Here is a 13,830-nt window from a genome sequence, read left to right as displayed (position 1 = left end):
AATGGAACGCAAGGCTTTTCGGCGCTAACAGAAGTCTATGGGGGGGAAAAACGCATACAGCGTCATGTTTCTGCCGGATTGCGCCTGATGGCCAAAAACTGATGTGTGAAAGCGGCCTAAGAAAACTCAGTGTCAACATACCCTAAAAATCGTGTTTAGTTTTACTAAACCCACAATACTATACATGAGCAATGGACCCGGCTCCCTGTGTATGTACACGGCCACAGCTGCTGCAGCGCCGCATGGCTGCCGGGACGGTGTGATTCTACCACATACACAGAGCGTACACTGCTCCAGCCCTCAGGGAAGTGGAGGCTGCACTCAGGACGGGGCAGTGGGAGGTGAGGACGGGCGCGTGCATCCTCCTCTCAGGTCTCCTTCCTTTGTTAGCTCTGGATACCGCAGGAGACGGCCGGTTCCCTCGGTCATGGAGGGTCACGGGGTCCCACGGACGGCGAGGAATGCCAGTGACCTCGTGAACTCGTCCCCTCAGGGCTGTGATAACGGGGCGCTGACGGATCGCTTCGGGGTGCTCATCCAGGGGGTGCTGGCTGTGGTGGCGTTCAGCACTCTCATGTGTAAGTGTATACTCTGTGTGTGACGTCATGTGTATACTCCATGGACTCTGCGTGTTTTCAGCATGGGGGGCTGTCGCCATATACAGGGGTATATGCGGACTACTGGTACCAGCATGCCCTTATCAGCCTGGTTGTATTGAGACTTGCAGTTCCATACATGGTTACTTTATCTCTGTTGCAGCTGAACTCTATTAACCCCTCCAGGACTGGGTCTATTTATTGTGTGGCCTCATCTGATGCTTTTTCAGGGCTGGGGCCATATGTTGCCTTGTTTTTTGTTGGGTGAGTTACTTTGGAGCAATATTAGGGAACAAATAATTTATTGAACAACTTTTATTAACTTTTTCTTTGGGGAATAGAAAACCACAGCAGCTCCCCAGATGTGAAGCGCTGGTCGCTGCCTCGGTTAGTCTTGCTCCCCTCGCTGCGGTCCATCATTGCAGTACTATAGTATATCTGTGTATAGTATATCTAGGTCGCTTTGCCTTTTTTTTTGCATGTTTTCCATTCACCATGAGGTTAATTTTATTACATGGACCATCTTTATTCTGGTGTTACCTTTTTGTGTATTTTCGTATTTTTTTTATTTTACACTTTGACTAAATAATCCAACTTTCTATTGAACAATTTTATTAAAGTGAACATTCTTTTTAAGCCTCATTCAGACGTCCGTGTTTTGCGTAAGTGTTTTCTGTTGTTCATGGCTAGTACCTATAGTGAGTGGGCTCATTCACTTGTTTGTGATTATCCGCAGAGTGGTCCACACAAAATCGGGAAGACATGTCTGATGTCTGATGTTTGATCCCAGTGTCAGATCAGAATCCGCAATGTATGTCTAGCCTGCTATGGGTCTGTGCAAAAAAATCGGATCTCACTGGGTTGGCATATGAGTGCTGTCCGATTAGTCAGGAAAACCTTTTTTTTCCCAGGAGAACTGATGAGATTCTTGGACCAAACTCTGATAAAACTTGGATGAAACTGACTAAAATCGATGAAACTTGGTCAGTTTTTTTCGTACATAAAAAAATAACCTGTTCTCAGCATGAGGTCTCATTATTACACATTAATTTCTGCGTTACTACCACTCAGTACTTCATAGTGCGACCACTGTTCTGTGGCTGTTTAAGGGTATGTGTCCACGTTGCTTTTTACCTGCTTTTTTGCTGGTTTTTCAACTGCAACATTTAAAGAATGGCCGGAGCACTGACCCCCCTAACCCCGGGCATGTGTGGAGGCCAGCATGACACTGATTGGAGTGGAGGTCATGGTGTCACGGGTAGGGGAGGGGGAGTAAGTCAGGGTACAGTTAAAAGGTGAAGCTGGGGGAGGAGCGGCACTTTTCCCGCTCTGGGACACCAGTGAGAGTCCCCATCCCCGTCTGTGGATTAGCTCCTGGAGCATGAGAGCTGCTGCCGGCTAACATCCCCCTAGGTGGCTGCAGAACACTGTAGCGGGGATCACCGGTGGAAGTCCGGAGAGGGCAGGGACTGCATCCCTACAACAGCGGCGCCCCCGGAGGTCTGGACCGCCAGAGAGGCTGTTGCCTGACCTGACTCCCAGGGCCCAGCGTCGCCACAGAAGCCCCTCCGGGGACCCTCCAGGCCGGACGCCGTGAGCTGAGAGGTTCAGCAGGCCCCGGCCTTTGAGGAATTCTAACGGGCGGCTGGGCCCAGAGGCGGTTAGCAGGCCTGCGCTGGAGTTGGGGGGCGGGGCCTGCTACTGCCTTGTCTGCGTGTGACGTCAGCGGTGCGGCGGGGCGCTCTGGTGATGTACCGGCCGAGCGCCCTGAGCCCCTCCTCCCTACAGCGATAGTATCCCGGATGGATCCCTGTGCGGTGGGCGGAGCCAGGCGGCTGCGGTCGGAAATACATCGGGCCTGGCATTCAGGGCCTGCGGCTACAGAGGCCCTGTCTGGGAGAGGGGCCACATGGAGCGGAGCAGGGGGGGTCGTGCTTGGAGAGCCCTGAGGATAATACGCAGCTCCCCCTGTTGGTCGGCGCTACTGATCGTCAGGTCCAGGATATGCGGCCGGTGGGGCCTCGGGCCGCGCGGCTGCAAAAGCAATGGAGCAGAGTCAGATGGGAGGAGCCAAGTCATGCTAGATCGGCTGGAGGGACGTCAGGATGCAGGTGGTGCGGCTGGCGGGGTTTCTACCTTTGTGCAGCCTGGTGAGTATGATTCAATGTCTTGTTTGTCTTCACATGCTGGTCAGGTACACAGTAAGGGGGGTGACAGGTCAGCTGGGGTTAGGATTGGGGGTGCCAGGGGGTGTTAGGGGGAATGCTTTAAGTGGGGAGTTGTCAGAATTTAAGTTGCGTTCGCCGGTTGCGGGCACGGATTGGGGGCCAGGGAAACCCCGGCGCCAGTGGTGGCTTGGGTTAATTCGTCCGTCATTGCGGCTAGTGAGTCCACAGTTGGGAGTATCTCTTCCCCAGTATTAGTGGCAGTTCAAACAGAAAAGAGTAAGGAGGTGGCAAAAATTTATTTTGACAAAGGGGGAAAGACGATAGCAAGAAGGTAGATGTGGAGAAGTGGCGATGGCACTTGAGTCCTCGGACGTATGCTAATTGGTTGCAGGCGTTGCAGTTTGGGCAAGAGTAATTGGCGAAAAGGCGCCAGAGAATTGTTTTTTCATTTGTTTTGCTATACGGGCTAGATTGGTGAGGCCTATAGGATTTATGGGGGGTAGACCTGGTTCTGTTATGACGAGCAGTGTCATCATAGGATGGCTACCATCCATCCATAAGATGGGTTCAGAAGGATATAGGTTTGTGGTTGCGGGTGATGGCGGCAGCCAGATATGGGCAGTCATTTCAGGGCGGGGCCGGGTTCCCCGGCCGGTCAGGAAGCTGGGGTGCCAGTGGTCAGTACGGACAGACAGGGTCTTAGAAGTCAGGTTCGTGTTGGGAAGTTAATGAGGGGGAATGCAAGTTCGGTGCCACTTGCCGTTGTTTGGACACCTCTGCACCCATTGTAACGGAGCATCCCATGGGGTGTCCAAGAGTCAGACGCCGGTGAGCTTAGTTGCGATGCTTCCGTACCTAAATAGGGATCCTGATAGGGACAAAGGTGAAGTTTGAGGTTGGGTTTCGGGGAGGGTTTCAGGATTCCTTCCCCCTGTTTTTGAAGTTCCAGGGACAACCAGGGATCTCCCTCGGTGTATCAACATGTGGCGGTGGTAGGTGGAAAGTTAGGAAAGGAGGTGGCGTTGGGGAGAATGGGGGGCATAGTTAGTCACCCTCCTATCTTTTTCTAATTTTGTGGTTTCACCATTCGGGGTGGGGCCCAAGGAGGAGCCAGGTAAAGTTCGGCTAATCCACCATTTGTCTCATCCCAGGGGTAGGTTAGCGAATGATGGTATACTGGCTGAGCTTCGTTAGGTGGTGTATACGTCATTTGATGAGGTTACAAAGTAGGTAAAAAGTTGTGGGAGGGGTGTGTTGATGGCAATAGACAGATATTGAGGCAGCTTTCCGGCTCTTACCAGTTCATCCAAAATGTGTTCGGTTATTGGGTTGTTTTTGGAAGGGAGATTATTTTGGAGACCCCTGCTTGCCAATGAGTTGTGCAGTATCGCGCACATTTGTTGAAACCTTTAGTTCTTTTTTAGAATGGGTGGGGCGTGATGTTTCTGGTTTGGCATCACTGGTACCTTAACGGGATGAATTTTTGATGTGTGGGATTGTCTGTTTCGGCACAGGCACCAGCATTCTAGCAGCAATGGAATGGATAAGGAGAGGCTTTGGGGGTGCCTTTGGCACCTGGGGAAAAAACTGTTGGGCCAAATACCTGTATTTGTTTTCTGGCCATTGTAATTGACTCAGTGATTTGGGAGGTTCGGCTTCCTGACGACAGGTTGCCACGCTTAAGGTTGAGGTAGCAAGGGCATGCCGGGTTAGGAAATTACAATTAAAGGAGGTTCAATCACCATTGGGGAAAACTTAATTTTGCATGTCAGGTAATGTCAATGGGCCGAGTTTTCACGTCGGCTAGCTTGCGCTACAGCTGGAGTGCTTGCTCTTCACCCATACATACGTTTGTCGGCGGAACATAGAGCGGACTTGTTGGTTTGGGGAGAGTTTTTGGGGAGCAGGGCAATGGTCGTACGTTGCTTAAGGATGAGGTAGTGGATAATTTCAAATTGGAATTGTTTACAAATGCTGCGGGTGACTCAGGTTGCAGGGCCTTTTTTCAGGGTCAGTGATGTGCGGATTGGTGACCAGAAAGTGGGATGGCAGAGGGGTTGACAAGGAATGTGTCGCTGTTAAAAAAATTCCAATGATGGTCGCACTTCATTTGGGGAGGGACCAGTTGTCGAATAAGTAGATCCGGTTCAACTGTGACAATATGGGGGTGGTGCTGGCGATTAATAACGGCTCGGCATATTCTCCCACAAGTTGTTCTGGTGTGGCGGCAGCTGGTCTTTGTTTGGAAATTAATACGTGTCACAGCAGCTCAGGTAACAGGTATAGAGAACCTAATATCGGATTTCCTCTCTTGTTTTCAGTGAGATCGTTTCCGGGATTTTGCGGTAGAGGCGAACGGCAGCAGCTTGTAGTCCCCTGCGCAGCTTTGGAGCGTGGTCTTCAAGCAGCAAGACCACTGATTCGGGCTGTTTGGCTGGTACCACGTGGGTGGCGTATCAGGCCACATGGGTTCTCTGGGAGTAGTGGTTGGGTGGTTGCATGCTGACTGCGGATTCCCAGTTAGGACTGTTCCTGGGAAAATTGGGGGAAGTGGCGATAACAGGTTGGTCTTCCACGCAGTTGAGTCATTTGATTGCAGGTTTGGCATTCGATTTCTGGTTGCGAGGTGTACAGGATTTGCTAATTTTTTGGGAAGTTCAGGCATTGAAGGGTTCGCATAGGGGCCGTAGGCCGCGTGATGGTAGACGGCCTGTGTTATTTAGCTTATTGGAATGTTTGGGTAGGGAATTGCGAGTAGTTTGTGCATCTGCATTGAGGTATCAGTGTTGCGGTTGGCTTTTCGTTGGCGGTTTTTCGGGGCTTTGCGTATTGGCGAATTGGTATTTCCCAGTATGACGTGCCCCGGGGGCTTGGGTAATAGTGACGTCCTAATTTTGGAGCATGGGGATCGAATTTTGGATCCAGAAATCAAAAACGGATCAAGTCGGGGCAGGCAGGCGGGTTCGTTTAGGAAAGGTTACGGCATCAGGTATGTGCCATTGGCAGTGCGTTTTGAGCTTTGCAAAGGTCCACCCGAGTCAGGATGGCCCATTGTTATGTCTCGAGGACGGGTCTTTTTGTCCAGATATTAGTTCATTAGTGTTTTTTGGGGCATGTTTGAGATCATTGGGGCTGGTTTCGGCGATGTTTGCGTTGCATTCTTTTCGTATTGGGGCGGGGATGGAAACCTCTGGGTGTGGTCTCCCTGCCGAGACAGTTAAACAGATTGGTCGATTGAAGTCTCAGCGTTGTAAATCGTGGGTTCGCAATGGTTTTTCATGGGCAATTGATCGGAAGACTGGTTCTGATAGAGGGGGCGAGGGGGGGGGGTGTCATTCTTTTTGTTTGTATTGGAGCTACTTGGTATTTTTGTTAGTGCTTTGTTTTCCAGACCCCCCCCCCCCTTTTCTTGCCTGGTCTGGATCCTGGGCCATGCTAATGTGTACTGGGGAGCACAGAGAGCAGATACGAGAAGGAACAGGAGACAGCTAGTTTTGTCAGAGGGATAGGGCTCTTGTCGGATGGCTTGGGATCAGGGGTATGGGGTGGAATACGGTGTGGTAAGGGGTGCATAACTATGCCCATTTGGGCAGGCCCCCTGACATTTTGGTTTTATGCGTCGAGGAACTTATTTGGGTGAGCGGCTTTTTCGCATTTTGATAAAGATATTAAACATGACTTGTTGCGGTTATGGGTGTCTTTTCCAGGCGTGACAATAGTGTGGTGGGACATGGTTCCAAGAAGGGTTTGGGCGGAAAGCATGGTCTGTGGAGAAGCTGAATAAGGCGCGGGTGAAGGTTAATAGGGTTATCTCAAAAATTTGTGGGCTGCAACGTGGGAGTTGCAGCTCGGCATTTTGAGCTGGAGCGTGAGGATGACGGATTTTGGTATGCGGATGGGGTGCATTTGAATGCAGTAGGGATTGATTGTGGGCCCTTGGATTGCAGGGAGGTATTGAGCGAGCTTTGCTATTGCGGGGGGTCTCAGGCACTTGAAGGTTATCAAGGTGCCCTCGTTGTGGCAGGTTTATTGGTGGGTCCTTGAAGTTGGTTCTAAATTGGTTCGGGGAACCCATCCGGGTATGGATCCCCTCATTGGCAGAATGGTTGGTCACCTGGTGATTTTTGGGGGATCCCGACGGGGTATGTCGGGGCCCCCGTGGGTGTTTTTGGTGGTTAATGAAGGAATAACCCTTACACTTTGGTGCTCCTGAGCCAGTGTGGGTAACGGCTGGGAGCAATTTGGTTATATGGCTTGGTTATGTGAATCACCAGGGTTTTAGCTTTAAGGACCTTACCACAATGCAAATTTTTACATGTTATGTATTTGTTTAATAAATGGCTGCTATGGCCAAAATTATCCAAAAGTTAAATTGGTGTCTGAGTGGTTATTAGCGAATAAGGGGGAATTGAGAAAGGGGTGTGTGTGCTTAATTTTGGCCGGAATCTACAATTCCAGGGTCATGCCTAAATGGATGTGTTCTGCTTTTCAAGCAAAGTCTATGGGAATTTGGGTTTCTTGTCCGCACTATGCTGTTCAAACTGCAGCCTTTTTGTTGCAGAACTTTGAGCAAAATCTCTGCTTTGCAGTTCTAAACGCAAATGGCAAAAACAATTGACATGTCAATTGTTTTTGCCATTTGAGCTTTACACTGCAAAGCAGAGTTTTTGCCCAAATTTCTGCCACAAAAGGCTGCAGTTTGAAAAGCATAGTGCGGACAAGAAACCCAAATTCCCATAGACTTTGCTTGAAAAGCAGAACACATCCATTTTGGCATTAAACGCTGCAGGTAAAAAGCAACGTGGACGCATAGCCTTATACGCTCAACCCTTCCCTCATTCTAACTGCGTACATGTCTGGTATCTATTGGGTAATTGGCTGGGATCTGAGGCAACTTAAAAGGGTTGTCCACTACGTTTACATTGATGGCCCATTCTAAAGCGGGCTTTACACGCTGCGACATCGCTAGCGATAGCACCCGCGTTGGTGGCGCGTCACGGGGTGATCGCTGCCGTCGCGAACAATATCGCTACGGCAGCGTCACATGCAATTACCTATTCACTGACGTCGCTGTGGCCGCCGAACAATCTCTCCTTTAAGGGGGAGGTTCGTTCGGCGTCACTAAGCGGCCGCCCAATAGAAGCGAAGGGGCGGAGATGAGCGGAACATCCCGCCCACCTCCTTCCTTCCTCATTGCCGGCGGCCGCAGGTACGATGTTGTTCCTCATTCTTGCGGTGTCACACATAGCGATGTCTGCTGCCGCAGGAATGACAAACAACCTGCGTTCCAAACAGGGAACGATTTTTAAAAATGAACGACGTGTACACGACAAACGATTTGACACCTTTTTGCGATCATTACTGATCGCAAAAAGGTGTCACACACAACAACATTGCTAACGAGGCCGGATGTGCGTCACCAACCCCGTGACCCCGACGATATCTCGTTAGCGATATCGTTGTGTGTAAATGGGCCTTTAGGGTAGGTCATTAATCTCTAATCTGCTGAGGTCCAATACCTAGCACTCCTGCCGATCAGCTGTTCTTGGTGCCAAGCAGCCGGAAATGCTTAGTTCCGCAGCTGCCATTTCAACTGAAAACCGCGGCCGATAGCTTCACTTCCGTCTCCCATTCAAATCAATAGGAGGCAGATGTGCAGTACCCGTCCTCAGCCGCCATCAGAATACGGGGCAGGTGTGGAACTGAGCATTTCCGGCTGCCGTTGGCGGTACCAACAACAAGCTTCTCTTTTGGTGCCGGGTGTTGGACCCCAGCCAAATAGAGATAGGACATCAATGTAAAAGTAGTGGCCAACCTTTTTAAGGCATTCAAACACTTTCAGCTAACAATGGCTGATATCAATGGATTTTCCTGAAAGTCTAATGTGTATGGGTGCTATGACCGACGATGGTCAAGGCAGTTTAGAATCCGGCATTACAGATTTCAGATTGCCAACTTTTCTGTTAAAAATCAGCCACCTCCAGATACGTCTGGCAGCGTCTCTCTAAGGCTAGTTTCACACTTGCGTTCAGCGCAGTCTGTCACTATGGAGAATAGCGCAATCCGTTAACGCACTGCGCTATTCTCCATAGACTTGTATGGACGACGCACTGTAACGCAAGTGTCTGCGTTGCATCTGCTGGACGACGCAGCGTCGTTATTTTGACGCTGCGTCGGGCGGATGGAACGCAGCATGTAACGTTTTTCTGCGCTTGGCGGAGTGTCAAAAAAACGCAATCTGCAGGAATCCGTTAGGCGTCCGTTGTTTTTATAATGGACGCCTATGGTGGCGGATTCCGTTAGAATGCGTCATATGACGGATTCCATTAACGCAGCTGACTTTACCCAACTGCGCATGCTCAGATGTGTAAAGTCAAGGAAAAAAAACTACAACGGACTGCGTTATTTTGTACGATCTGTAGCATGCGTTGTGCCACTATATACAACGCATCCGTTGCATGCGTCACACAATGCAATGCTACGGATACCGTTCAACGCAAGTGTGAAACTAGCCTAATAGAGTACACGGAAGCTCTCGGCAGAGTGCGTACTTAAGTACCTAGAAGAGTCAGACGAGATAGCTGCTGGTAAAACAATACTTCACTGTATGGGGAGGCTTTTGATTTTGGCCATCACAATGGAATCCTGACTATTTATTGCAGACCGCATCTATTGAGGCTGACACTAGTAAAGCTCCTATATCCGTTTCATACAAATGATTTCAGTATAGATGTATGCCTGTTGGAGCTTGGACATGGGTGGATTGATTCACAGGAGTAGGTAGGGTCCATTGGCTAACCTCGCCTGGCAGTGAGTCTCATACATCAAGCTGAATCAAAAGAGGAGCCGGAAATTCGGTGAGGTACGGAGAGTCACAGGCCTCCAATCTAGCAGATTACTGACCTGGCTGGTGGACTGGATTCCTGTGCATTGATTCTCCTATCTAGTTCCTTCACATTAGCGCTCCTTCATACAGCAGACTTCTGCTCGGTATTTGTAGGTGAAAACCAAAGAGAACTGTTAACATGGAAAAGTGGCCTAATATTCCTCTATTTATTTATTTATTTATTTATTTATTTATTATGCATTGCTTACACCATCATAGTTCACAGAGCTTTACAGATGTGATCATCATGGTCCCCCATTGGGGCTCACAATGTCAATTCCCTATCAGTATGTCTTTGGAGTGTGGGAGGAAACCCACACAAACACGGGGAGAACAAACTCCTAGCAAATGTACTTTTTGCATTTACACCGGCCGATTGCAGCAGTTAACGATCACCGATCAGTTACATATAAGTCAGTTGTTCAATGGCGTGTGTAGCTAGCCGGCCTCACTTATATGTGCACAGAACAGTTGTTCTGTGTGCAGAGGATTGTATTCTACTTAGCATAACATGTTTTGTTTACACAGGGCGATGTGCAGCCAACAACAAAGATTTTTAAGCAAGGTTAAAGGAGATATCCTGGACTTTGGTTATTTATTCTTATGGGGCTAAGTACTTAAAGGGAATCTGTCATCAGGTTTTTGCCATCTAACTTTAGAGCAGCATAATGTAGGGGCAGAGACCCTGATTCCCACCGGTGTTTCACTTAGTGGGCTGCTTAGTGAAGTTTTGATAAAATCATTGTTTAATCAGCAGGAGATTATCATTGGAGGACTACTTGGTGTGCTGCAGGTAATCCAGCATATTAATGAACTCTGTATGAGGGTATGTGCGCACGTTGCGTTCTGTGCAGTGCGAAAAAGAACGCACCCTCTAAAACTGTAAACACTGCATTTGTAAAAAAAAATGCATCCAAAACGCATGCGTTTTAGATGCATTTTGCATGCATTTTTTGCAGTGCGGTCCCACCCACGGCAATTGAGCTCTGCTACATTCCCGCTGACAGCAGACACAGACAGAGTCGAGCAATGAGAATGAACTTGGATGAACTTCACCTGACTTCATTGTCATACCGCGGCTCTGTCTGTGTCTCGCATCCTGATTAGCGGTCACCGGTGAAGGACTCACCGGTCACCACAAATCCCCTGAGTGACTGAAGTGAGCAGCGCGATTAGCGCTGCCGTCACTCAGGTTACACACGGCCACAGCTGGAGTGGTAGCCGCGGGTAACTTGAGTGACGGTGTCGCGGGCGGAGGAGGGGACGCTGCGCCCTCCCACTGCTGCTCGGGTCCAGCCGCCGCGGCTGCTGCGGCCTGCTGCTGCTCGGTGGCTCGAGCGGTGGGCCGGATCCCGGGGACTCTAGCGGCGCTCCTCGCCCGTGAGTGAAAGGGGGTTGTTTTTGGGTGTGGGGGTTGTTTATTGTCCGTGACGCCACCCACGGTTGTGGTGATTTTGTAGCACCACCGCTGCTCAATATGGGGATCCCGGGAATGGTGATGCGGAGCAGCCAGGTGTTGTGTTGCCCCTCCGTGGGTAGGGGTTGGTGATCCCGGGGCCCAGTGATGGTGAGGGAGGTGCAGGGCCTGGTGGGCGCAGGGACGCGGGGGCAGCGCTGTGCCTTGCGGCACTGTGGTACTCACTCAGCCTGAGACGTTGACACAGTTTTACGGTAAACCACACGGCTGGAAAGACTGTTCCCACGGACGGCTGCACTTGCTCTCCCAGTAGGTAACGGTGATGTCCCTTTGACCTGCACCTAGTGTTCTTATGTTGGTAGCGATGGGTTCCCACTGGTAACCCACTCCCCGGCTTGGATATGTGCCGGAGGAGCCCTACTTTGCCCGCAGGCGCTGGCCCTGAGAAACTGGTGCCCTGGCGGTGGCGGTGTTTCTCCTCAATGGTTGGACTGTTGCCTTCAATCGGGACTTTGTTGTTGGGGGATCGACGTCCCCTTCACTGACGGATTCGGCAAATTATGGCGACTCCTAGCCTTGCCGGGGTCCGAGAGGCCCCTGCCCTGGTGCTGACTGTCCTTCGTATACTGCTCCAGACCGCCGGGCCACTACTCGACCGCGGTCCTTTCAGCAACCTCCGAGCAGTCCCCCTCCAGACGATCACCGCTGTTGCTGACCTTGCTGACACTGTCCTGCACTTAGCTGGACTACCTTCAGGTCCCTCTACGCTCACTTTTGTTCCTTTTCTTCTTTGCTCCACTACCACTTCACTTTCACTTAGCTCCTCTACCACTTCCTTCTACTTCACTCCCCTAACTGTTCTGCCTGGTTCCTCCCGCCTCCAGGGCTGTGTACTCCTCGGTGGGCGGAGCCAACCACCTGGCCCACCCCCTGGTGTGAACATCAGCCCCTGGAAGAAGGCAACAACGATTTGAGTAGCTTTGATGTTCCTAACTGGGATGTAGGGTGTGGTGGTGTGATGACCTGTGACCCCTGGCTTGCCCAGGGCGTCACAACGGCACCACTGATCACTTTAGTCACTCGGGCAACTTGCTGTCACAGTTGGAAGATCCAGCGGTGGCCGCGGGCAACCTGAGTGACGTCATCACTGATCGTGCGGCTCACTTCAGTTGCTGCGTGGAGCTGACAGAGAGCGGCTGGTCTGCGACTGCTCCTGTCAGCTTCATGTAGCAGAGCTGCGAGCATCGTGGGACATAGTGTGGATTACACCGGACCTGGATGGGTGTTTGGGGATTAATAAAGTGGTGAAAGAGGGTGGTTTTTTTTTGTCTTTTATTCCAAATAAAGATTTTTATTTGGGTGTATGTGTATTATTTTCTTTAACTTACAGGTTAATCATGGAAGGTATCTCGGGGAGACGCCTGCCATAATTAACCTAGGACTTAGTGGCAGCTATGGGCTGCCATTAACTCCTTATTACCCCGATTGCCACTGCACCAGGGCAATTCAGGATGAGCCGGGTAGAGTCCTGGGACTGTCGCATGTAATGGATGCGGCAATTCTGGGCGGCTGCTGGCTGATATTGTTAGGCTGGGGGGCTCCCCATAACGTGGAGCACCCCATCCTGAGAATACCAGCCTTCAGCCGTGTGGCTTTACCCTGGCTGGTATCAAAATTGGGGGGGGACCACACAACTTTTTTTTTAAAATTTTTATTTATTTTACTGCACGATATAGACCCGTCCACCACCAGCTGTGATTGGTTCCAGTAAGACAGCTGTCACTCAGCATGGGGGCATGTCTGACTGCAACCAATCATAGGCGCCGGTGGGAAAGCAGGGAATACGAGATTGAATAATGAGCGGTCGGCATTTTCAAAAGAGGAAAGGCCGCTGGAGCTTTGTGACAGCCGTGCAGTGCCGTGCTGGTGATCGGGGATAGGCGAGTATGAGAGAGGGGGAGAGACCGACTGACGGACAGAGAGAGGGACAGACAGACAGAGAGAGACAAACAGAGCGACCAACTGACAGAGAAAGAGACTGACCGACAAACAGAGGGAGATTGACCGACATCGACAGAGAGAAACTGAAAAGACTTGCGTTTTGCTGGTCAAAAAAGTATGCGGAACGTAACAAAAATGCAGTTCAAGTGCATTTTGGTTGCGTTTTGACCCACATCATTGATTTCAATGGGTGGAGAACGCAGCTAAAACGCACAAAAGAAGTAACATGCTGCTTTTTTTTTTCCACAGCAATTTTTGGCGCATTGAATTTTTGGACTTCTCATAGACTTTGATGGGGAAGCAAAACGCATGCAATTTGGCACTGAAACTCTGCAGTTAAAAACGCAGCGTTAACGTGGGAAAAAACGCAACGTGCGCACATAGCCTAACTGCTAAATCTGTAGCAAAGAAAACATTGATTTTATCAAACTGACAGCAAACAGCTTAGTAAATGACATTGTTGGAATCAGGGTCTCTGTCTCTACATTATGCTGCTCTCAGATGGAGGAGCAAAAACCTGGTGACAGATTCCCTTTAAAGGCAAGTAATTAGAACAGGTAGATTGTTACCATCTAACAACAATCTCTGCCGGCTGGCACCACACACCAAGCCTGCCGGGGATTCGCATGCTTTCAGTGAAGTCACTTTGACAGAGCAGCATCTTCTCTTCTGCTCTGCTCTGTCAATAGAGAGTTACTCCGAATGTAAACATGATTGACAGCTGACTGCTACTTATCTTGGGGAGCCAGCATTCAGTTAGCA

General features: G+C 50.2%; 1 protein-coding gene across 1 annotated transcript in view; it reads left to right on the top strand.

Annotated features, from left to right (window-relative positions):
- Positions 1–366: 366 nt before the first annotated feature.
- LOC142301576 (store-operated calcium entry regulator STIMATE-like) overlaps positions 367–13,830 on the top strand; it is a 228,704-nt gene continuing 215,240 nt past the window's right edge. Inside the window, exon 1 of the mRNA XM_075342599.1 lies at positions 367–578. Within this exon, the coding sequence (XP_075198714.1) occupies positions 428–578 (151 nt within the window). The 5' untranslated portion in view covers positions 367–427. The remainder of the gene's footprint in view (positions 579–13,830) is intronic.

The sequence above is a fragment of the Anomaloglossus baeobatrachus genome, chromosome 4, assembly GCF_048569485.1.
Source record: "Anomaloglossus baeobatrachus isolate aAnoBae1 chromosome 4, aAnoBae1.hap1, whole genome shotgun sequence".
Lineage (NCBI taxonomy): Eukaryota > Metazoa > Chordata > Amphibia > Anura > Aromobatidae > Anomaloglossus > Anomaloglossus baeobatrachus.
The sequence above is the reverse complement of the archived record's forward strand: the minus strand, read 5'-3'. Positions and strand labels throughout refer to the sequence as shown.